The following is a 26,919-nucleotide window of genomic DNA, read 5'->3' on the forward strand; positions in this document are numbered from 1 at the left end:
AATTTTATATCTTTTCCTTGATGTGAAGGAAATATCATGAAATCAAGGAATTTCATGGGACGAAGGAAATAATAATAATAAAATAATAAGGAATACAAGGTGTGGGACCGGCCACAACTAGGGAATGACCGGCCGGCTAGTGAGCTCGGTCTCGCGACACCTTTCCTAATTTTTATTATTTCCTTGATACGGAGAAAACACCATGAAACTGAGGAGTTTCCTTAAAATGAAGGATATTTGTTCAAATGAAGGGATTTTCATGAGATCAAGGAAAAATAATAAAACATGATAAAATAAAATTAGGCGTGGGACTGGCCACGACGTGATTGGCCGGCCGGTGGGCCCAGTCCCCTAGCGCCTTAGCTAATATTTTTTTTATTATTATTTTCCTTCATATTTTGCATAGGTTTATCGTTCCTTCGTGTTTTGGAATGCTCGTTCGTGCATTCAGGTGCTCGTTACTACATTATTGCTCAGGAAAACATTGTTATATCCTAAAGACGTTATTGCTCTATACTAGCAGGAAAGCTGTCTAGGAGCAGTCCAATAGTTCGATCCTATATAGAAGTAATTACTGAAATTGCTCAGTATTCATGAGATATGCCGTTGACTCAGTTGAGAGACTACACATCTACATATGCTCCGAGAGACAGTATTCTCAGTCAGAGGTTCTTGCAGCATGAGCTTTCATGCTTCAATGAGAGACATGAGCCTCAATACTCATCTGATTGCTGGATTAGGAGTATGTACAATTATGGTTTTACAATTTTAGCCCTTGTCGAAAATCCACCATCTACATTAAGTCCCCTGCTTAGTGAGGGACAATCATGTTCCTCAGTCAGCACTGGATGGTGATTTTCTAGTTGTAAACGAAATAAGTAATTGAACTTAGTCGTAAGATAAGATGTTACCGGATTTTCGATTGCACGAACGAACCATGTCTTGAACGAGGATCCCAGTGGCAAGATGGAGCGTTATCTGACGAGCATAAAGTGGTATAGCACCGCTGATTTGGTGATGGAACCTTGGTCGATTTAGGATTCACGGGCCGGGCCCAAGAAGGAAATCCTTGTGGAATTAGGTTTTTGAAATAAAATTTGATATAAAAGAGAATAAATACTTTTCTTTTATTTCTCTTCCACGACCGACCACCACCTTCATCTCTTCATCTCCTTCACGTCATCAGCAGGAAGGAGATTTTTCACCGGATCTCAACACCGCCGACCGTCACCGCCACCGTCCGACCAACTTCCGACAGACGCCGATTAGGTGCGTGGATTTTTTTTTTTGTGTTCGCTTGTTTCATGAGTTGTTCATGTCAAAGTTATACATATATATAAATATATATATGTGTGTGTACATATATAAGTGTGAGCTTTGTAGAAAACCCTTGTTTGAAAAACGTATGTTCGTTCGATCGTTAATTCAAGAAACTAGTAACAATCCCTGGCTTATATATAGACCCGTGTCCAGTGATAAGATTTTGTTTATGATCTTTCATGGAAACAAAAAATTTATCTTAAAAGGTGTGAATTTTCACAAAATTTAAATAAACCTTCGTTTCAAAAATGGACGATAGTACGAATGAATTTTTTTTTTTTTTGATAAAACCGTGAAATATCCACGATTTTCTTATATTAAGCCGTGACATGTTCACGGATTTTTTTTACGTGAGTTTTGCTCACATTAAAATAATAACTTATTTTTACGTGAATAATTCACGTTTATATATGTATAAATACATATTTTTGAAAATCAAAGCCTGATTTTGAGTAATATTTAAAAGTAAACAATTATTTATGATGAAATATTACTTAGTTTTTCATAATTCAATGGTTAATGTTCACATGGTGGAAGTATTCATGATTTTATGAAAATCAAGTTTCGAAAACTAAAGTTTTGCTCACTTTGTAGGTTCGAAGAAACGAGTGAGTTTTGAAGTGTTAACTCTTGTATCACAATCACTACTGTTAGTGGAATCATAAACAGGTAAGAGTTAGGAGTTACCATTTTATAGGAACGCGTGATTGGAGGATATCAAAACTAATTTGGGGATATAACTACATGACAAAATACGGATCCAAATATCAAATCTGGGTCACCCCTTATGTAGTTATTTTTTTAATTCCTAATCTAGCCCTCACTAATAAGGTTTAGTGGTTAATAATAATTAGTAAAATCTTAAGCATTTGGGGGATAGATTAGTGTGTATTTTTATTTGAATTTGTGTGAGGGAGGTGAGAGTAGAAGGAGGGAAAAATATTTTTGGGTGGATTTTTTTGTGAAAATGGAAGATGATTGTGAGGAGAGAATTGCAGCTACTGAATCTTTAGCTCAACTACAACAACAATCATATATTCAATCTTCGGTTGATGATAACAACTCACAATTGGAATTATATGAACCTTATAATATTCCATTGTTGTCCTTATGTAGGGAATAAAATCTCCACAGGAAGCGATTGCTTGGGAAAAAGAGACGACTCTTAAGAACATGTGTGTGTTGGTGAAGAATACCCAATGTTCAGATAATCGTTTTGAGATGGTTTGCGAGAGAAGTGGGAAATACAAGGAGAAGAATAGCCATAAGAGAAAGGGTTATGTATATCCAAAGAACACCAATAGGGTATACAAGACTAATACGAGGAAGGATAATTGCCCCTTCAAGCTTGTATTCTATTTAAGAGACAAAGAAAAGGAATGGGATTATGCGGTGTGGTTTGGCCGTCATAACCACCGGGATCCGAAAGATTTTGTTGGTCACTCCCTAGTTGCGAAGCTAAAACCTCACGAATTCGAAGATGTAAAGATAATGAACAAAGCATGTATCAAACCAAGAGTGATTCTCATAGGCTTCAAGGAAAAGGATGATCAGAACGTTTCTTCTCTAAGTACAATCTATAGCGCACAAGCAACCATTATAAGGACGGAATGGGAAGGGAGGACCGTTATGCAAGAATTTGAGAAGATAGTTTGGGATCACAACTACACGCGTATCATTAAAATAGGATCAGACAACAAACCCCTTCAAATATTCATTGCGCATCCTTTGCTTTCACAATTGGATCATACATGCGGTGGTGTTCTTATGATGGATTACACCTACAAGACAAACAAATACAACATGCCGTTGTTCAACATCGTGGGGAAAACATCGGACAAGGTGTCATTCACATTGGCTTGGTGTTTAATGGAAAATGAGAGGGGTTACAATTATCATTGGGCATTACGAAAATTGAAATTATTGTTCCCCGAAAATCAATTTCCGAGGGTCATCATAACCGATCAAGATGATGCACTAATGAGTGCTATATTCGATGTATTTCCGGATGCACAAAATTTCCTATGTACGTATCATATACGTCAAAATGTGACAAAACATTGTCATGCTTTGTTTGAACCCTCTAAGGCGGATATTAATAAGAGAATGGTTGCTCAACTAGAGGAAGATGTTCGCAAGAAGAAACTATCACCCGAAGAAGAAGAAGATGAAAGAGGAAAGATTAAAGAGCAAGTGGACAAACAATACGATGAAAATCATAAAAAGTGGTTGCAATTTCTAAAGGATTGGGAGAAAGTTTATTGGTCTCTTACCGAGGATATATATGAAAATAGATTGAATATGTTTATTGCAAAATATAACGAAGTGTATCCAAGTGCCGTCTCATATTGTTGGGATAAATTGTTGAATAAGTTCAAGGAAAAATTTGTGTGTGCATGGAAAAATCGGTATAGATACCACAGGAATGAAGCAACTAGTATAGCGGAGTCAGCTCATGGGAGATTTAAAGATCTCATCCATTCCGTCCAAGGAAACGTGGTTACGGTCACCGCGACATTTGAACAATACTTTAAGGCTGATATCGATAGGATCAAGAAGGCTTTTTAGAAAAGATCAATGGAAAGGATGACATCACATTTTCGATATGGTAAATTACTCCAAGGAATAGAATTCAACGTCTCGCAACGGGCAACAAAACACATGATTAAATAAATGGAAAAATAAATAAACTACGACAAACCGGGTGATGTGTGTATTTTTCCCGACATGTCTTCGTTGGGGATTCCGTGTCGTCATATGATTGTGAAGTATGAATAAGTGATACATATTCAGGTTATAGATCCGTTTTGGAAGAAACTATCTTTCGACCCTCCCCCTACGGAAGCTACCAGACAATCACCATGGGATACAAATGAAGCAAAGGAATTCTATGAAGCTTACTAACGTGGCAACTCGGCTAGCCGCCAAGTATTGTTGAGACAACTAAGGCTAATTACACGCCCATGGATAACACAAAGTGAAGAGCCAACAAAGGGATATCCGCCCGGTAGACCACAACTAAAATTACAAGGAGAAAATAAAGGAGAGAATTGAAAGCAATGAGTCAAAGCGAATGAAGACGAGGCGAGTAAGAAACGAGACCCAACCAGATGTGAGCTTTCGGAAGCAAGGATCGCGTAAGTGCCGGTTCCAAAGAAAAGAGGTAGGCCGAGGAAGGAACCGCCATCAAGTCAACAACAAACGGGGAATTCCTTATCCACACCATAAGTCGATGAAGTGCCGGTTCCAAAGAAAAGGGGTAGGCCGAAGAAGTTACCACTATCAAGTCAACAACAAATGACGGATTCCGTATCAACACCACAAGCTGATGAAGTGCCGGTTCTAAAGAAAAGGGGTAGGCCGACGAAGGTACCCGAATCGATGGAACAAGAACAACAAGCCGAGGAAGCAGATGCCACGCCTAGAGTCGATGTAGTGGAGGTTACAAAGAAAAGGGGTAGTCCTAGAAAGGTACCAACAATGATTGAACAAGAAGAGTATTCCAAAGTCACACCCATAGTTGAAGGGGCGGCTTTGCATATCAAAAATGAAAGGCCGAATAAGGAACCTATACCAAGTCAAGTACATCAAGGTGAAAATTCTGAAGTCATGCCAAAGATAGGTGATAACAAAGGTAAGCGAACAATGCTTAGTCATCAACAACACGATGGTGAAGTAGTCTCTTTTAAAAAGCAAAGGGGTAGGCTAAGGAAGTACGGTCTCCCAACACATACCGAAGACATTGGAAGTGTAGAGATTACAGAGGATGGATTAGATATAATTAAGCTGAAAATTGGTAATATGAAGATGTATAAGGATTCCAAAACAGGTAAGACTTATAGACATTACCATACCAAAATAGAGGGTTATGTATACCAACTTCCCGAGTTTATTCGCGAGTATATTGTATATACGGATGATGCCGATGGAGATGGAAATTGTGGCTATCATTCCATGACCGAACAATTAGGAATCTTTGAGACAGCGGTTAGTAAAGAGATGACACTATGCCAATACGCTAGAAATAGGATGGCCGAACAACTTATAAAAAAGAAGAGCTGCTATGAACAATTGGTAGATGATGACGAAGGGTTTGATAGTTTGCATGCTCGGGTCTTAGGGACAGAGCACGATATGAAGCTCCTTCCTACTGAATATTGGATGAGAATGCCGGTTTATGGGAATCTTGTGGCGGATACATTTAACTGTGTTGTTCATTATTTTTCACCCACCGAACAAACAACTTATACGCCAAAGTGGAAAAAGTGCGAAGGATCTCTTAAGAAGAGAAGGGTTGTCTTGGCGTTCGTGAACGAGAATCATTTCATTATTCTGAAGCTCAAGGAAAATTGTCCATTGCCACCGGTTTTTTCGTTGACTAAAAACAAGGGTATAGTCCCCAATCACTCGGAGGAATGAATGAAATTGTATGAGGAGAACCACCAATTGTGGGATGCGTTGAAGCTATCAATTAACCCGGAGAAGGGAGAAATTCCTATTCATAAATTAGAAAGTGATGAAGAGTAATTTGGAGATGTGTGGTTCACTGCTACGCAACCTTTTGTTTTTTGGAAGTTTGAATTGTAATCATTAAACCATATGCTATGTACATGCCGACATGATTTAGTTCAAACTTTGCAATGCTGGGAGCTTATCCCGGTTTAGAAAGTTGTTTTTCTTTTATGCCGGAGAAGCATCATAAGTACACAAAGATATCAGGTTTGGTGCCGGCATGGAAATTAACTTCCTAATAATGCCGGAATTCTACACAGATCGTTTTTTTGTGAGGAAAATAAAGAGTACCGGCATTGTCGAGAAACTCTTATTCATGTCGGAACCCTAAATTCCTTTTGTCTGGAAAATAAATAAGTATGCCGGCATTGTCGAGAAAATCGTATCCATGCCGTAAATCAAAGTTCCTTTGGTCCGGAAAATAAATCAGTATACCGGCATTGTTCGTACCATTTCGATTATGCCGGTTTTGGAAGAAAAAAACATAAAAGTTGCCATAGATGTTCTAATATAATATGTTCTAAGGCAAAAACAAATGAAATCAACATCTCCAAAGTTTACCAAGACACACATAATAACATAAGCAAAGACTAGATTGTTTAACAAACCATACGTAAAGTTAAGATGTTCCAAACTGAGAACAAATGAAACAATATATGGACAGTCAAAATCTTCACTACTATGACGCATAACTAATACAATGTTCTCTTACAGAATCATGATTGCCGGTGTCAAATTTGCAAGTCACCTTCTCATCTAGCCATGGACTGTCCTTTAATTTATTCAAAGTGTAGACGCTGTGATGGGACACGCCGGTTTTGGATTGCAAAAACTGATGATGATGAAAATGGAAGAATGTTTCTAAGGTGCTTGAATTACCCATAGTGCGATGAGTTTCAATGGTTTGACAAAGCTGTTGAACTAGCATAATCAAGAGAAAACCACAAGGGCCAATGCAAGCCTATTGATGGGTGTGATGGGTGTTATATGAAGGGAAAGGAATATGTTGAAAGGGAAGATGAACCAATGAAGATTGTCCTTGACACCCCCATTCCATACGATGTCTTCGAAGATATTTGCGAAAGGTTCAAAGGATCCGCAATTGTTGAAAAAGGATGGAAATAGATTATGAGATCATCTTTAACCAAAGTTACTCCATTATCATGTTTTAATATGTTTTAATTTAAAGTTTGAAATTTAATGTAATAGATTATCTGGAATGAAATAAATAGAGAATTCATAGCCTATTTATAACAAATACCGGCATACTATATTTATCAAAATCCAATGCCGAAACTATGCAAGAGTAAGAAAATCAGGTTTCCGGTGTAGATCCAATACTTTTTCTGATGCCGGAACTACCTGTAATCTACACAGAAACTTGTTCATTTTTATCCATTGTGCCCGGAATAGTTTTGGAGTAAACAGTTCCATGCTGGTATACATGCCGGCATTGAAATTAAATTGCTTTGAATGCCGGAACCAAACAACTTACAGAGATCTAAACATGTTTAACATAAACCAAACAACTGAATCGTTCTTAAATTTTCTTCATCAAAGTATCATAAACCAAAAGTAAACCAAACAAATAAAGAGTTCATCTATAGAGTTCAACAAAGTTAGAAATTGTTCAAAACATAACAACCACCATCCAAATAACGAAACACAACTATAGAGTCATCACTTTGTCTTTTGCTTCTTGGAAACGGTTACCTTCCTTGTTTCCACAAACAAAGTTCTTTCACTTGGGTCTTCAATTTTATCAAACTTTTCCACGACTTCCTTCATTTATTCAAGGGATATCACCTCTCCTTCCTCGTACTCGCAACCTAACATCTTCTTCAACTTGCCAAGCCGATGCCGCTAGTTTCATACATACAACATAATTAGTATATATATGTTAATATAAAATTATGTGTACATTAAACGAGTAAGCAATTAACAATACTTACTAACAATCCGACGTTCTTATTAAGTTGGGTCATCGTAGGTGTTGCCTCTATAGGAGTTGGAACGGGAGGGTTTTTCTGGGGTGGAACTTCGACGTCTTCCGGGCGCACGACAAAAGGATGTGACCATTCCAAGTAATTAGCAATGTAGGTTGGGTCGGCTTCATCACCGTTGTTCACAAGCTCCCAATTAGTAGCATCTACCAAACGACGTGGTTCCCTATCCCTCGAATGTGTTGGTTCTGGAGTTGGATCATACTCTACCCTCAACCTTGTGGAACTTTCCATGGACACAGAAAGGTTAAGCTGATACCTTTCAGTAGAGGATGTCATGTACCAGGGTAATTGCTTGTATCCAAGTTACCGCATCACACGTCGAGGATCATCCATAACGTATCCCTTTGGGTGGAACAAAGGCCCGTTGTAAAATGCAACATTATGAGACCTCAAATATTGGCGGTTTTCTCTAGCATCCTTGTAAGGTTCGAACACAACATCTTTTGTAGTCATCGCATCCAGAGCCAATCTCATATCTGTCAGTCGATGATCGTTACCGGGCTTCGAATGGATGTTGAACTGGTATCACTTGGCTCTAGGCTCCTCGGGGTCATCAACGGGAATAATCTTCAAGAAGGGGTTGTCCTTGAACAATGTTGGGAAATGTTCATAAGCCCACACCTATACCAATGTGAAATGATACATATAAAAATCAGTAAATTTTGTGAAAAGGGTACATGTGAACAACATAAATAAGAACATAAGTTTAAAAACAAAATTACCCGGAGTAGAGTGAAATTCCCGACAAATTGGCTTGTAACCGCCAAAGAGGCCCTTCTCATCTCCGTCATCAAATGTGCCATTACCACGGTGCCCCGATAATAGCTAAAGAAATCTTCCAACGGATCCAAGTATTGAAGGTAGTTTGCACTAACCCTGTTGCCACTAGTGTCAGGGAATACCCTAGTGCCCAAGATGAATAACAGGTACGCATCAGCTGTATAACGAATCTGTGCGGGGTCCCATCCATCCTTCAAACTTCTTTCCTTTGAGTTTTGAAACATCTCCTTAAGCAGGGTCAACTTGATGGTCTTTGTCCTACTAAGCTCAGATACATAAAAGCTTTCCACAGAAGTTTTGTAGTCCCAACCAAGCAACTTTTTAGTAAGCTCGTGCAACTTCGTCCATTCTAGCTCAAAAGAATGATTATCTCCTTCTGCAATTGATTTTCCGGTAACACTCAAGCCTAGGATGTTCTGAGCATCATCATGGATCAAGGTCATGTCGCCAAACGGGAAGTGAGTGGTATCTGATTCACCATGATACCTTTCGACGAAGCAATTGACTGTCACAATATCTGGTTTCACATAATTTTCAACCAAAGGATATAGACCAGAATCCTTAACTATTGCTTGAACATCTTCATGCTCCTTAGAAAAATCCCAACGAGCCACGGCTTGGTTTCGGCAAACACGCACAACCTTCGTATGATCCTACAATTAAGAGATAATATGATTAAGTGATTATACATAAATATAAAACAATACATATGCACGAGATAGAAATTCTTACATAGGTTTGATATATAATACGATCCCACGAGTGCTTGTAGCCAAATAGATACCCCGGATCATAAGAAGCTGCGCCCCAAATTCCACCACGATCAAGGTCGGGCATCATTTCATCAACATGAGGAAGGTGCGAACCTTTTACTTTTACTTTTACTTTTCCTTTACCTTTGCATTTCCCCTTGCCTTGTGTGGGTTGTTGACTTGGACCACCTTGTTCCACTACTCCTCGGCTTTGGATTGCTAATTGAGTTGGTTCAATCTCATTATCTTCCTCTTCACTTTCCTCTTGCTCATCTTTCTCATCTTCCTCCTCAATAACTCCGGTTTTACTACGATCACGAGCACTCTCCCAAATTTCCCCTCTTGTATTAGCACCCAAACGCTTTTTGTTTTTCCCTCGAGGAGTCAGAGATTGAGGAGTATCAAGACCATCCTTCCTTCTTTTCTTAGTGACAGCATCTTTAGATTTTCCTTTGTTAGGCTCCTTTGCTTTAGATTTATTTCAAAAGAAGCACAAAATAAATATAAGACAACTAACTTTAATTTCTAATATCGGCATAGATAAACCACATTACGGCATAGAATCATAAATACCGGCATACTGAAAAAAAGTATAGAACATGCCGGGATACAATATCGGCATAGTATATCAAAACGATTACATGCCGGGAGCAGCTGCCGGCATTGATAAATAAGTTTCTAGGATACCGGTTTACTATAGGAAATTCCTGGATAAGAAAACTCAAGTACCGGCAGCTACGTAAAATAAAAATAAATGCCGGAACGGAGTACCGACATTGAAATAAAATTTTCCAGGATGCCGGTAGTAGTTCTAAAGTTTCTGGATACAAAAACTCTAGTACCGGCATGGAATATAACATACAATGTACGCCGGAACAACTAACAAAATCATAGGGTTTTCTGTTGATTAGAAGCTTGCTACCAGCGTACTCGTAAAAGTTCAAGTAAATGCCGGTACTAGGTTCAGAAATGGTGTTCATCCTAAATTCAATGCTGAAACTAAGTTCCGATGAGGTTTTCAACTTAAGTTGAACGCCGGAACGGGATACCGGTGTGGTCTTCATCCTAGATTGACTGCCGGTACTAGTTTCCGGTGTGGTCTTCATACTAAAATGAGTGCCGGAATTTCCGAAACTCAACTGTTTCACTTAAGGTTTCGCGATTTCGACCTAAACCCATTGCTACAAATCGATTGAAACACTAATTAAACAGTTTTAAATGACTTAACTTCTCACATAAGCCATATTTCTGAGTAGTTTATCGTCCGATAACTCTTGTTCTTCGTTTTCTTGCTCTTGAGCAATTAAAGCAAGCCTTTTCTTTAATTTCTGTTGAGCAATCGATTTTGATTTCGATTGGGCATCTGATTTGTTTCGTGGAGGCATTCTTATGGGTTGGTTTTAATCGACGAAGAAATTTTTGGTTCAACGATTAATCGTAGAGTATATGAAGAACGATGAAGAAGAGGAGAGGATGATGGAAGAAAAAAAATAATTCAAAACCTAACCCTAAGTATCGAGTATGCCGGCACAAATCAAATGGGGGATAACTGATTTTGGTTTTTTGGTTTTGATTTTAAGTTTTTAATTTAGTGGGAGGGTATAACAGTCTTTTCATAATGTTTTTAAATTAATCTAAGGGTGTTTTAGTATTTTCGCCCCAAAAAACACCCCTTAGAAGACACCTTTGGTTGGGGGAAGTAATTCATATCCCCCAATTAGTTTCCATATCCCCCAATTGCGCGTTCTTTTGTAGATGCTTGCATGAGCATTTTTTATCATCCAATTGCTTCATTCCATCGTTTTGTTGATGTTTGCATCTTTTATGAACGATATACTGAAGTAGAGTAGTATGCGTGTTACGGCTACTTCGCAAGGATGTCTGACTCCCAAGAAAACAATGTCTCCAGAGACGATACATGCATGGATGAGACTTCTGTTGGTGAAGAAGAAGAATAAACACCTGGAATTTAAAACGTTCCAAATTTAGATGATGCATTCTTCACGGTTCAGCAGGGAACTGAAAACGCCTCAAAACCCCAGCATTTCGTCTTCTGATAAATCCCAGAAGTATTACTCAGAAGAAATTTGTGACTCCTCGGGAAGCCATTCGATTTTGTCTTGAACGAGGACTTTTTCTTGCGTAAATTATAGAGTTCAAGCTTTCTCGACGACCTTTAGAAAAATTCTCTGGATGGGCGAGATATATGCTGGGTTTTCCTCGTGTTAAAGCCATGCTGGATGGTGCACAGGTGACAAGGGCTATCCAAGCATCTGTAGACTTGTTCATTTTTCATGATGCGCGAGGTATTGTAGATATACTTGCTCGCTGGTGCATTCCAACTCATACTTTCATATGCAAATGGGGAGAGTTTACCATCACCTTAGAGGATGTAGTTGCTTTGTTGCACCTCCAAATCACGGGTAACCTTCCTGAAAGTCTTTCGGCGGAGGAGACAACAATCTCTAACATCTTGACAGCCGAAATGGAGGAGATTAATAAAGTGTCCGACAAAGGTTGGTATGCTCACTGGTTAACACACTGGTGGGCGAGAGATACCCCTCTCGATAGGACTGTCGATGGTACGTTATCTATCGCTGCTTTCTTGTGTTTATGGCTGTCGAGAGATGTATTTGAAGATACTGGAAATTTTTTGAAGCCGTTTGTAATTCCCTTTGCCATTAAGATGGCTCAAGGTGAGCAACTTCCAATAGGTAGTCTATTCTTGGGTTCTTTGTACTCTAACTTAGACCCATTGGTTATAGATTCTAGCGTCTCAAATGGCTTTATGAAGATCGATTGCTACGCCAATACGATATTTCCCCAGGCCTTGATGTGGGAACGTTTCAGGAATTATGCACCCATTCCTCATACTATCTTGCAAGGACCGAATGCTGATGCTCGCCATATTTTTTCTGAAAAGGATAATGCCAGGATTATGCGCTGGTCTACAAAGCAGCCTAAATTTAAGACACGTCTCATTGATGTGTTAGACAATGAATCTGAGTTTAATTTTCTCCCATGGGTGTCAATCCCTTCTTATATTTCTCAGTTGACAACCTTCAATGCTGGAGAAAGTATGGCTTTTAAATCTGGTGCAAATTTGAGCGATGGTGAGAGGTCTTTTATGTTGAGTTGTACTCCTGGTCACTTGATATCAGCAATATATGGAGACCTTTCAGTGGAAGAATACAACATCGATAGAGCAGATCGAAAGATGGGTATGGATCAATGTGTTCCAACTTTTCGAAGGAAAAAACCATCGGTTGAACAGCTTAAGACCCGTTTAGACCGCACACATATGGAAGGAAGCTCTTACTGGTTCCCTTGTTCTGAACGAATTATGTATGTAACTCCAGGTTATATAGACTTCTGGGACCAACAACTTGAACGTTTACAAGATTTCGTGATGGTTGGTCAACCTTTAGTGAAAGAACCCCCTTCTGTTGAGATGATTTATTCTCGAGCAATATTGAAACATATCTCTGGTGGTGATAAGCGAAAGACATATCCAGGGTGTTCACAAGTATGTATCCTTTGCGTAATCTTCATAAAACTAAGATAATTATCTTTTGATTATCACATCAATTTATTTTTGCAGGACGGTCGTATCGTGAGACCTCGAATTGAAGTGAACTTCTCAGAAGCATAAACAATTATTCACGGTGGAGAAGGCAGGAGAAAGAATTATAAGATGTTGCCTAACACCATAAAGTCCCCAGTGGTTTCCTTGGTGAGTTGTCTATATTTATTTTACCATGACTTCTTCTTATCCATGTAATTAGGATCATAAAACCAATATTTGTTATTCAGTTGCAGAACTTCGGTCCATCAAGTATTTACGGTCTTCAGTTTGCTGCTGCTGGGAAAGCTGTTTCTGAATCGAGTGCTGAAGAAGTTGATGTAAGTATTTCTCTGCACATTCAGTTATAACATCTTGTGATGAAAATTATAATTGGTGTGAATGTATCCAGGAGGATGTTGTCATGGAAACGGAGAGTGCTGGTGATGCTCGTTCATCTTCGGAGGATGGTGACAAAGAAGATTCCCAGAACTCAAGACCGAGTAAAAACGATGATGCTCTTGATGCTGATACGGGCAATTCCGACTCTTTGAATGCTTCATAGACCACCCAAGTAAGCATTTATCTTGTATTCTACTCATATAAGAATAAAATTTCTGATTTGTGAATGAATGAATGAGAATCCATGTGAATACACGAAAAGTTTTGCCGATATATGTCATCAGAAAATTCAGAACTCAGCTTTTTAGCAAAAATGCCATAAAATCTTCGTCCGATGTCAGATTTTCGCGATCTACCCATGTATCCTCATGAAAAGAAAATTTCCAAGCTCTTTAAGGAATCTTTTGGAGTTTTGAGCACATTTAGGGGCCGAAATCAGCGAAACAGTAAACTTCCAGGAGACTTTCAGAAATTTTTCAGCTGGCGTGTAGTTCGATATTTTTGGCCACATCTTTTTACTCGCTCATCCAATCGCTATGAAATTTTGATATGTTGTAGAGAACATCCATATGAAGATAATGGTAATAACTCATCCTTATATTCTTCACCAATTTCTCCCAGTTTGTCATCTTATGCAGGGCAGTGTAAATCTCTTCAGATGAGCTTGTTGCAAAACGTGTTTTTAAGACTTTCAAGCTATTTTTTCATGTATTGAATGCATAATGATGAAATTTGATGGTTTTAGACCACTTATGTGCTGTAGTTTATGATTCCGTTTGGTTTCCATGTTTAGATTGCTCTAATCTCATGTAAACTTCGTATTAGGTGCCAAATACCGAAGTTGAGAACACTGAAACCAATAATGATAACTTGAGCAGTCCAGGGGTTATTCATGAAGAGACAACCATCTCCGCACTTCAAGGCCATGAGAGGGTTGTCACTAAATCTGTTAAGGAGATTGAAACTTCAATTGTTGTCGCTTCAGTGATATAAGAAACCGAGCCACGAGTAGAAAAGACTGAAGAAACTGTTGCGATGACTGTAGAAGTTGCTCCAGTAATTGAGAATCGCATAGTGCTGCATGAATATCTGAATGCAGGAGTTGCTTTTGATCCTCCATTCGATGCATCACTCCAATACCATGAACTAGTGGTGGACTCAGCGTTCCTATTAGATACGCAGGCTTGTACGAGAAGATATGGAGGAAGTTTGGTCACATCATCGTTACCAGACACCCTAAGCGCGCTTATTCTTTAACAATGCAAGTAAGCGTTATTTTACATGTTGTAAGTGATATATGCGCTAGCGCCAGAAATACTATTACTCCATATGTACTCTTTGATTGGGTGTTCAACTTGGAGAATTCTGAGAGACTTGACTTCAACGTGAAGTGGCTTCGTAAGAAGATAAATTCTATCAAGGACTCATGTGAGAATAAAATACCCTTTTCCAATGATGTTGTGATGGAGAAGGAAGACAAGATTACTAGGCTGAATGAAGAGCTGAACATGGAGAAGGCGACTTTACAAGTCTTGAAGGATGCAGAGGAGCGAAAATATTTCTTTGCTGATTTTCTTTGATTTCTTTTTCATAATATCTTGAACTTCTGAACTTCTGAGAGATGTGAGGTTTTATTTTTTGGTTTTGGATAAGTAGATGATTGAGGATGTTCTTTGAATTTGATAGAGATTTTCTTTAAGTAAACTGAATTTTGATAAATTGCTGGATTCAAATTACTGAATGAAAGTATTGCAAACATTTGGGAGGATATTGAAATACAGTGAAATAAAATCCTAAATGCCAAATTCAGATATTTTGGGCGTTCGTGCCTTGAACCCAAATACGTCAAAGATCCAATATCTTAGGGGTTGAATGCCTTTAGCCATGTTTCGTGTATTACTTCCACGTTCACCTTTCCATCCATGTTGATCTATCTGTAGTATCCACCAGCAACATACTTAGAGATCATGAAAGGTCCTTCCCAATTGGAGTTCCTTGCAGAATGAAAGTTACGCTTGGTTGCTTTGAGAACTGAATCTCCTTCCTGGAACTTGTTAGGTTTGATTGTCCGTGCCTTGAATATCATATGTTGGTTTGGAATTCCTCGTGCAGTGGGGTTCCAGGTTGTCGAAACCTTACAATCTTACGGCACATAGGGACACTTACGCAAATGGGAGTATCTAGAATACTGCTTGTCATGTTCAGCCATGTCTTCAGCAATAAACTTTCAGATGGGGTGTTCAATTTGAAGAATCTCCGTATTCAACCATTTGGTGTAATATTTCTAAGGTGAGGTCATCCATTCATAGCATTTTTCAATAGCTAAGTTGTTGGTAGGACGAAGCCATCAGACCCAAGAAGTATATTTGAAAACCGACAAAATGGACGCATGAGGAGGAATGAGACTTGCCTGAGTACGGAACCTTTTGACGAAAGCATTTGCACTTTCTTAAGGTTTTTGTGTCATTTCCATTAAGGCTTTGAAATTCTCAAATGGTGGAGTATCCTCTATTTCTTCCGAATCAGAGCTTTCTTAAACAGAGAAATGTACAATTGAAGGTGTTGGAGTTACCTTTACAGCATGAATCCACGTACGTCCAAGGATCATATCATATCCTGGATCCTCCCGGATTATGTAAAATTTGTTTCTCTCCAGGTTGAGTTCACCTTCATTTTGAGAGTAATGTAACCATAAACATCTCTGGGCGTCCCTTCATGATCCATGATTGAGGTTGGAGCATGGATAGCTTCTTGTCGAGTGAAACCAGCAGCTCTGGGAGTTTTAAGAGGGATAATATTGACAGCAGTGCCAACATAAATCAATGCTTGTTTGAACTCATTTCCTTTGAGATGGACTGCGGTTAGAACTCCCCAGTCATATATCTCTTTGTCTGTCACCGAAGGCTCAGGGAGTGTCTCCTGGATCAACAAACGCTTTCCTGACACGATGTGATTCAATGCAGCAAACATATCTTTTATTTGAGCCTTTAATAGGTACAACAATTCACAGGCGTGTTCGATTAAGGTCTGAACCGCTTCTTTGACAGGTGGCTCAGAGAGAGTGAAGGTTCTGACCGGGAGAGGGTCTATGTGTACTCCTTCAGTCCCCAAGTTAAGCTCTCCTGATTCAACTTTTTCTTGGAATATGCGCTTCAAGATTCTGCAGTCCTTTGTGGGATGATTGACGAATCTGTGAAAGCGACAATAACGAGGATTTTCCATGTCCTCTTCGGTTGGTTCTTTCTTGACATACAGAAACTTGATTGCACCGTCTTGGATCCAGACATCTAGTATTTCAATCACCTCTCTGATAGGAAAAGGGAAATCAGGTGCTTCTTGATCAGCTCTTGTGCGTTGAAGGGTTTGTGCGTCTCTTTGGTTATCCTTCCTTTGTGCTTTCGAAGGAGCTGAAGAAGTATGTTTGCGTTGTGGCTCGGATTTTCGTTTTCTCCCCTCTGCAACAACGTTCGTGGAAGGTTGGAGGTTGTACTGTTTGTTGATCAAATGTCTGCTACCTCGAGTTTCTCCTGGCTCCTCAACTTTTGTATTTTTATCTCTCTCCGGTAAAGCATGTGCAGTAGTTGCTGACCTCTTAGCCGCTTCATGAAGTTCGGAGAAAGTCTGGAATCTGAGATTTTCCAGTAAATATTTGTAGACAGGAATCATCCCATTGATGCACAAGTCCACAAGTTGCTGTTCCGTGATATTTGGATCATGACAGTCAAGGGCTTGAAATCTGAACCTTTTCACATAGTCATTAGGATGTTCATTGCTCCTTTGAAACATCCTTACAAGATCGGAGAGGGTGATTTGCTCTGAAACAAAGAAATATTTCTTGTAGAAAGCGTTAATCATTTCTCCCCAGCTTGTGATACTCCCTGGTGCGATGTTGTTGTACCAAGTATATGCTATGCCTTTCAGAGATTTTGAAAATTCCTTCGGACGGACGACATGGTTGTGCTCATGTTCACCCAATGCTTCCAAAAACCGAGAAACATGCTCTCGAGCATTGCCTGTCTCATTATAAAAGGTGAATGTTGGAGAAGTGTAACCTTTTGAAAGAGGAATCCTTTGTGTATAATCAGGGTATGGAGGTTGGTGACGATGGACAGATGAAGTCTTATCTTTTCCACGGTCCTCCAAGAGGCATTCCAAGTCTTCACGAGTGATGAAACTGGACTGTTCGTTTGCTGGCGAATTGTCCACAGGTCTAGCCTTAGGAATTTCTTCATCATCTACTACATGGATTAAAGTGACTTCAAGATCAGCGTCCGAAGATGTTTCTTTAGCTTTTACTTTCTCCTGAGTTTTCTCTGCCATCTTGTCTGTAAGAGTCTTGAGATAATTGCATAGCTCTTTCTGAGTACCAGCCATATCAATTTGATTCTTGGCAAAGTTTCTTGCACCTTCATGAGATCACCTATGTTAGGCGGATTTTCTCTGATTTCTTCAGAAGACCGGCCGAAGAGAGGATTGCTTCCGATGTTGGTTTGAGGAGGAGTGGTACCGCCAGTGCCGTTGTTAGGAGCCAGAGAAGTTTCTGGATCACCACTAGTATTGCTAGTGCTAGAATTGTTTAGGTTAGGATTTATAACTGAACCTGACCTAAGATCAACCATCTTTGTTATAATTGAGATTGCAACCGAGAGGATGATCTCCCACTGTGGTCGCCAATCTGTAGATGGGGAAAAACGAGTTGCTGGTTTTTACGGAATTGAGGAGACGACCGTGCGGAGGAAGCTCCTTGAACCGAGCAAACTGTTTAACCTCACACAGATGCACTGCAAGAAGGGAGTGCTTTAAGTTCGAGAGATCAATCTGTAGGAATCTGGACTAAACCAAGACAATGGCCGTTCCAGAGTCAATTCAGTCACAAGAGATGATGGGTCGATCTGTAGGAGGGAAGCTGAAAAATGTGTGAGATCAATGGTGATCAAAGATTGTAGGCGTGTTGTGTATTCTGCGTGAAGAAATAAGATAAGTTCTGATTGATTGAGTTTCCTCCGTTAAAAGTAATTGCTCAGACGTTGAGTTCTTAATCTCTTGTTGTCTGTTTGACGAAAGATTGTCTTGTTTTTCAATCATGATTCAGAGACTTATTCATATTGCTAGAATTGTAAACACCTTGATCCCATGAAGTGTGACAGTTGCTGGAGTCAAAGAGTGGGGAAGTGTAAATCGTGTGAAAACCAGTTGCTCATCATGCGGAGACTTGGTTGATTTTCCATCCACTACTTTGCTAAATCCCCGACTTGCTCACATTCTCATTATGTGTATGAAAACACGTGCCATAGAACTCCATACCAAAACCCTAGTTAATATCCCCCCATGTGACACGATTGATGTCTCGTGATTGTGGAGTCTGCAAGGTAGACGTGTATTTAGTTAGTCACTTGCTGACTTTATGGGACGATGAGTCCTTGAATTGCTGAGTCGAACGTGATTTGCAAATGTTCTAAGACTCATGAATTGAACGTGTCTGTTGAGGCAGAGTTATAATTCTCGAGTAAATGTTGATAGTTAATGTGAGAAAATATTGCTCATTTGATGAATTGTTGAATATTGATAGTTGAACCAATATTCCTTAGTCTGAGCAAATGTTGCTCGTTTGATGAATTATTGGTAACAGAACCAAATAAAATATTAATTTAAAATATTAGCAACTGAACCGAGTATAATTAAGTATAATGTTGATCAGGGATCAACGTAAAATTATTAGAGTTTGAATATGGGATTATGAACCTTGGATTCGAAAACCCTAAATTTTCGATCAATTGATGATTTATTGAAAATCAACCACGGAGTGAAGGAGGGACCGGATACATGGGATGATGAATCGACCATGTAGCGCCCAGGTGCTCGAGTGAGCAAATACCAAAGTCTCTTGAAGACCAGTTGGTGAAAGGATGATTAAATGCTGGTTTAATCATTTATTAAAATAGTGCTCGTCTGATCCTTAGGTGATAAAACCTAATTATGAAGAGATGAGGGACCGAGCAAGGGGTTATGAAACCGTCCCTGGTTGGTCATGGTACCGACTGACGATCGTTTTATGAAATTCCAAATTGTTTGGAAGAGTTTGAACCAATGTGAACAAATTAGGTCAAATGATGAAAATATGTGGGACCGACCTTTTGCAAGCCAAAGAGCCAACCCTGGTCGGTCAAGGTAATATACTCATGTCACCAAAGTGTTCGTTCCTCAGTCCTGAGAATTTTGATATTTTCCGATGCGCGTTTGAGCAACATTTTGAGAAAATATGAAGAAATCAAGGTTTTTGCTCAAACTGAGGAAACTTCATAAGATGAAGGAAATAATAATAATAAAATAAGGAATTATGAAGTGTGGGACCTTCTGTGGCTAGGGCATGGATGACCGGCCAATAAACCTGGTCCCATGGCACTTTTCCTAATTTTATATTATTTTCACGATTTTAGGAAAATATCATAAAATCAAGGAGTTTGTTGAAACTAAGGAGTTTCCATGAGATGAAGGAAAATATAATAATAATAATAATACTAATAATAATAATAAAATAAGGGGAGTGTGGGACCGGCCACGACTAGGGCATGGTCGGCCGGCTAGGGCCCGGTCCCGCGAGTCTTCCCTAATTTTATATCTTTTCCTTGATGTGAAGAAAATATCATGAAATCAAGGAATTTCATGGGATGAAGGAAATAATAATAGTAAAATAGTAAGGAATGCAAGGTGTGGACCGGCCACAACTAGGGCATGACCGGTCGGCTAATGAGCTCTATCCCGCGACACCTTTCATAATTTTTATTATTTTCTTGATACAGAGGAAACACCATGAAACTGAGGAGTTTCCTTAAAATGAAGGATATTTGTTCAAATGAAGGGATTTTCATGAGATCATGGAAAAATAATAAAACATGATAAAGAATTAGGCGTGGGACAGGCCACGACGTGATTGGTCGACCGGTGGGCCCAGTCCCCTAGCGCCTTAGCTAATATTTTATTATTATTATTTTTCTTTATATTTTGCATAGGTTCATCGTTCCTTCGTGTTTTCGAATGCTCGTTCGTGCATTCAGGTGCTCGTTACTACATTATTGTTGAATACACTTGCACCATTTTTGTCAGGGCTCACTCGATAGAGGCTCAAATGCCCGTATGTTGAATATTTATCACTAACCCATGGAATTCTACTAGGAAGAACCACGAATTGAAGTAATGAAATATTATGAAGAATGTAGAATATTTTCGAATATTCGGTTAATGAATTTAAGGATTAGAGATAATTAATTGATGGCTCTATACTAGCAGGCATGCTGTCTAGGAGCATTAATTATCCGAGAATTGAGTTATATGAGCTTGTTGAAGCGTCATATTTCCTTTATATAGTCAGGAAAAACATTGTTACATCCTAAAGACGTTATTGCTCTATACTAGCAGGAAAGCTGTCTAGGAGCCGTCCAATCGTTCGATCCTATATAGAAGTAATTACTGAAATTGCTCAGTATTCATGAGATATGCCGTTGCCTCAGTTGAGAGACTACACATCTACATATACTCTGAGAGACAATATTCTCAGTCAGAGGTTCTTGCACCATGAGCATGCATGCTTCAATGAGAGACATGAGCCTCAATACTCATCTGATTGCTGGATCAGGAGTATGTACAATTATGGTTTTACGATTTTAGCCCTTGTCGAAAATCCACCATCTACACAAGTTAACATCGGACTGGAATGTAGTCGAGCCCTAACCAATCGCACACGGATCAAGGTACAGTCGCGTTCCTTACGCCTCTGGAACCACGCCGGATTCTGCGCACTTGATTCCCTTAGCTGATTGTTGATAGGGTAAAACGTGGGAAGGAGGAACTAGCCCTTATCGCAGAAAGTACTCCCAAGGTATAAAGAGGTTTATGAGAGGTAATATTGGATTAATTGTGTCCTCTAAGTATGATGCTTTTACATTTTCTAGTAATCCTTATTTTCTTTTCTTATGGATAGATACCTATAAGACTAATATATTACACCATTGCCATTTTCCTCTTATCCAAGTAATTAAGGATTAAGGAGAAGGGATTCTCCTTTGTTCTAAGACAAAGCCCAACCAACTTAAGACTATCTTTCTTGGGCTAGGCTTAATCTATTATCATATGGACTAAGCCTAGTCCCCTTATCCATCCAAAAGGGTAACCCTTATTACACTAAGGGGCTACCTCTTTTGGGTTAATTATTTTCATGTATTAACATTACTGTTGACTGGTCAGAGACCAGGTCAATAGTCATATGTTGATGTATCCCTTAACGGTTAAGACTGATGTTCTTCTTAGGCGGTTACAATCACGACCCTTGGGTTGCAGCGGTTACTAGACCTTTTGGTAACTGTTTATGCCTTTTACCCTCCTATAAATAGGGGAAGTCTCGCCTTATTTTCTTCATCTATTTTACTGGATATATTCTCTCTCTTCTTCGTTTCTTTGCCCGCTATGGCTAACGAATTACCCGATCGTGATTTACCCCTAGACCGAAACCTTACACGCTCGACGAAATAAGGACCAATCATCGACTCAAAGATCTCTTGCGGCCTCCTGCAGTGGAGGATGGTTCGACTCTATTTACGGCTGATGACAACTGGATTTCGCGCATGCTGAATCCTCACTCGTTTCCTCCATCTTCATCCGAGAGTTGTCTTATTTGTCCTCAAGCGGACGTACCTCCAATAGCCTATTCGGAAGAGATGCCTCGCCTATCAGTTCACAGGGGAGATTACACTTTCCCTTCGATCATTCTTCGTTCATCCGCCGAATCCCCTGCTTCATGGGATCCATGGAAGGATTACATCCTCTCTAATCCCGACCATAAAAGGATATTCAGTCTCTAGGCATAGAAGCCACTATAAATGCTTCAAAGTTTAGGTACGTCCGGCGGGACCACGAGATCTTGGTCCGTGAAAAGACGAGGGTACCCAAATATACCTCAATCAAAAACTTTTCCACCAATAAGTCCTTTCTTCGAAAGTGATTGTCTATGGACTGAGTCGAGACAATGCAACTAATCAGTTCACACTTCGTGTGATCGTTTATGGATACGAGATCGAGACAATACGACAACAAGATAAACTGTGTGATTGACTATGGATACAAGATTGAATCGATACAACAACGAAGTATGTTTACTTGATAATAGGTTCGGACTTAACCAAACACAATAGGATTGCTATCAAGTAAATATGAATTAGTGTTTGTGTATTTTACTTCTAATTATAATAAAAACAATTATAATTGTGAAAGTAGAAAAGTAAAAGACACAACAAGATTTTGTTAACGAGGAAACCACAAATGCAGAAAAACCCCGGGACCTTGTCCAGAATTGAATACTCTCAGGATTAAGCCGCTATACAAAATCTAAACCAACTTGGTGTAGTTGAGACCAAGCAACTAAACATATAGTTCACCTAGTTCCGTCTGTATCCTGCGTCTCCAACTTGCAATAAATCACGTACATGGAACAATTCCTTTGGTTCGTGTTACAAAAAGTAAAGGAACAACAAATCTGTTCGGTAACAACTCTTTTCAAACAACGTGATATGAGTTTGACAAAAGGCTCTTCTGTTTATCCCAATAAAATCCTTTGTCAGGTTCTAATTATTCGAAGAATAATTTAGACCTTTCACTTTTAAACAAGACAAGTACTAGATTAGTTAACTAGCATTTCTTGTTAAGGCATTCGATTAGACTTGAATAATCGAAACCTCCACTTTGATAAGTCTAACTAAGATCAAAATTAACTTAGTTTCTCTTATCCGGAATCGAATTGGACTAAACAATATATCCCGATAAACCTTTTTGTTAAGACATAAACAATTCATACCAACCAAATAAATCAACTTGCGTAATTATTTACCTCAACCGGAAGCAATTGAAACAAACATAGACATTATAGTACCGCAATCGCACCGAAATTTTGTAAGCCTAAACAATTGATACCAAACAATAAAGAAAGATAACAATAGTTTTTCTTAACCGGTAAACAATTGAATCACACACACATCCATACACAAATAATGGAATAAACATCAATTGTACTGAAATTTTGTTAAGCAAAAGCAATAAATATATGCAATAAAATCAGGCTTTTCTTAAACAGGAAAACGATTAACTAACAAATTTGTTACCTCAAATTCCACATCCTCTTCTCCTTTTCTTTGCATCTTTCCGGGGAGAATTTTATCATGTTGTCATCCTCTCGCAAGAACAAAAGAACAATAACAACCAACCTTTACCAGAGGATAAATTGTTTGAGCTCTCATTAATTTTCTCATCATAGAGATTTCTTCTTTTAATGATTTATTTTCATTAAGAGTAGAGTTAAGAGTTTCCTCGAAACAATTTATGTTGGAAAGATGGCCTTTTTCTTTTTCCTTGAGGTACTCTTGTTGAGAGTTCAATTTTACTGTAGAGTCATCAAGCTCTTTTTCTAAAAGACAATTCTTTTCTCGAGATTTTTCCAGATATTTTTCACAAGTTTCTACATGATGACGTTCAATATTCATCATGCTCATTAATAACGTTGTTTCTCAAGGACAACTCAAAGGCTTTTGGGTGAAGGAAGGAGGTACTGTCGTGTCTCATCTGCAGTTTGCAGACGATGCCACAACTGTTTAGGTGACAAGATTGATGATTATTTTGGTTATGTTTGAGATTTTAACTGGTATTCGTCTTAATCTAGAGAAAAGTACGATGATAAGCATAGGGGCAGATCATCTGGTAGATGGTTAGCTTTGGAGTTGGGGTGCAAAGTTGAGTCTATTCCGGTTACATATTTGGGTATGCCCATTGGATCCAATAGAAGAAGCGAGTTAATTTGGGAAGTAATTATTCAAAGAATGCAAAAGAAGCTAGCATCGTCGAAAAGAAGGTACTTGATTAAAGCTGGTAGAGTCGTTTTGATTAGAAGCTCTCTTGAGAGGTTGGATGTGTATTTTATGTCTTTGCACCACTTGCCTGTCTCAGTTGGAAAAAGATTGAACACGATAATGAGAAAGTTTTTATGAGAGGGAGATGAGGAGAAGAAGAAGATGAGCTGGGTCTCTTTTAAACACATATGTAAACCAAAAAAGAAAGGTAACCTAGGTATTCGTGGTCTGAGGCTGGTAAACAAGTCTCTGTTAGCTAAATAGCATATTAGATATTGCAAGGAGAAGACGGATTTCTGGAGGCGAATTGTTTGTGAAAAATCAAAATTTGAAGCGGATTGTTTGCTTCCAATGCAAGTTAAGGAACCAATTGGTAGAAGTATGTGGTTCGATATTCTGAGAGAGAATAAGGTTTTTGTTGATTCTGTGAATGTGCAGGTTAAAGATGGCTCAATAATTCGATTCTGGCATGATTGGTGGTGCGAAAAGAGGTCTTTCAGGGAGAAATATCCTAGGCTTTACAGGATCAGTACTCAAAATATGTCTACTGTAGGCGCAATATACGATAATGGTTGGAATTTTCAATTCAGTAGAGTGTTGGATCCTGCGGAAAGTATTGATCTGTTGGAGTTAAAGTTTGATATTAGACTCGTAGCTCTGATACAGGGTGTTGAAGATTGCTTGGAAGGAGGTGTTTCTGCCAAAACTGTTTATGCGAAATTATCTGACACGGATCCAGATTGGGATGGTCAACATATTCTGTCAAGTAAATTCGTGCCTCCAAAGGTACTTTTCTTATTATGGGCTTCTCTACGTGACTCCATCCCAACCAGACATATGTTACAGCATAGGGGTGTAGCAGTTCAGTCAAACAGATGTCTCTTTTGCAATACAGAGGTGGAAACTATGGATCACTTATTCATTCATTGTATAGAGATTGTGCAGTTATGAGATTATTTTCTAGCTTCATTGAAGGTTAATTTGGTGATACCGCTCTAGTTCAAGCCAATGATGATTAGATGGAGATTGGAAAGAGTTTCAGCAAGAGCGAAGATCGTGTGGAACCTTCTTCCATTTGCTTTATGCTGGGAAGTTTGGAACGGGCGTAACAAGATGGTGCATGGAGGTAGAACTAAATCAAGATATAAGCTGGAAATTGCTATAAAGCAATGGATTTACCTTTGGAGCTCAACTATGGAAATCTTCAAACATTACTCTGCAAATCAGATTATGAATCAATTAGAGGATATATTGAACTTGTAGTTACAGTATCTCTCTTTTTGTGATGGTCTCCTGACCTTGTAAATACTTTTTTCTTTTTCAATATATCCCTTCCTTTTCAAAAAAATATAAGAAAAAATTCATCTTTTCGTTTTAGTCACAAACTTGTTGTGTGGTTCCTTCTTTGAGTAATTTATGCTCTTCTTAGAGATTTTCAAACTTTAAAGTTAAATCTCGTTCTCTTTCAAGTGTTAAAAGAAGTTTATTAGAGAAGAAAATAAATTATTTACTAAATTCCTTTAGTTCATAAGTTTTCACACTTGATCTTTCATTAGAGATCTCAAGTATAAAACTTAAAAATATCTCGTTAGAGATTTCATCAATTGAGCAATCTGAAATTGTAGAACAATCTCCTTTTGAGCACATATCTTGTGATACGTTAATTGAGCCTTTCTTTAGTTTTCGCTCTCTCTTAACTTTGCTTTGGCCATATCTTATAGGATGGATCGCACCAAACACGGATTGTTAGATCTTTTCGTGTTTGCATGCTCTGATACCAATTGAAAAGACGAAGGTACCCAAATATACCTCAATCTAAAACTCTTCCACCTATAAGTCCTTTCTCCGAAAGTGATTGTCTATGGACTGAGTCGAGACAATACAACTAATCAGTTCACACTTCGTGTGATTGTTTATGGATACGAGATCGAGACAATACGACAATAAGATAACTTGTGTAATTGACTATGGATACAACATCGAGACAATACAACAACAAAGTATGTGTACTTGATAATAGGTTGGGACTTAACCAAACACAATAAGAGTTCTGTCAAGTAAATATGAATTAACGTTTATGTATTTTACTTCTAAAAAAATCAATTATAATTGAGGAAATAGAAAAGTAAAAGACACAACAAGATTTTGTTAATGAGGAAACCAAAAATGCAGAAAAACCCCGGGACCTTGTCCAAAATTGAATACTCTCAGGATTAATCCGCTATACAAAATCAAAACCAACTTCGTATAGTTGAGACCAAGAAACTAAACATATAGTTCACCTAGTTCCGTCTGTATCCATGCGCCTTCAACTTTCAATAAGTCACGCACTTGGAACAATTCCTTTGGTTCGTATTCCAAATAGTAAAGGAACAAAAAATCTGTTCGGTAACAACTCTTTTCAAACAAGTGATATGAGTTTGACAAAAGGCTCTTCCGTTTATCCCAATAAAATCTTTTGTCAGGTCCTTAGATCTATCTTTTCAAAAACTACCAAAGTTATTATTACGACTATGCAATCAATACTTTGAATCACAAAGAATTATATTGATGCCGATCTACTCAACTAATCAATCCAATCTATCAAAAGATAAACCAATAATAGTTGGATCCCCAGCCGATCAAGTTTTGTGCACACCAAAGATTATGAACTCAAATAAGAAATCTTCTTTGTCTTCAAATTTTCTTAGATCTTC

The 26,919-nt window shown here is 38.6% G+C and overlaps 1 protein-coding gene across 1 annotated transcript; it reads left to right on the forward strand.

Annotated features, from left to right (window-relative positions):
• The first annotated feature begins 24,604 nt into the window (after positions 1–24,604).
• On the forward strand, positions 24,605–25,174 carry LOC113324942. Its single transcript, XM_026573215.1, has one exon. It carries the CDS (start codon positions 24,605–24,607, stop codon positions 25,172–25,174), a length of 570 nt encoding a protein of 189 aa, XP_026429000.1.
• The last annotated feature ends 1,745 nt before the right edge of the window (positions 25,175–26,919 follow it).

This window comes from Papaver somniferum, chromosome 11 (genome assembly GCF_003573695.1).
Source record: "Papaver somniferum cultivar HN1 chromosome 11, ASM357369v1, whole genome shotgun sequence".
Lineage (NCBI taxonomy): Eukaryota > Viridiplantae > Streptophyta > Magnoliopsida > Ranunculales > Papaveraceae > Papaver > Papaver somniferum.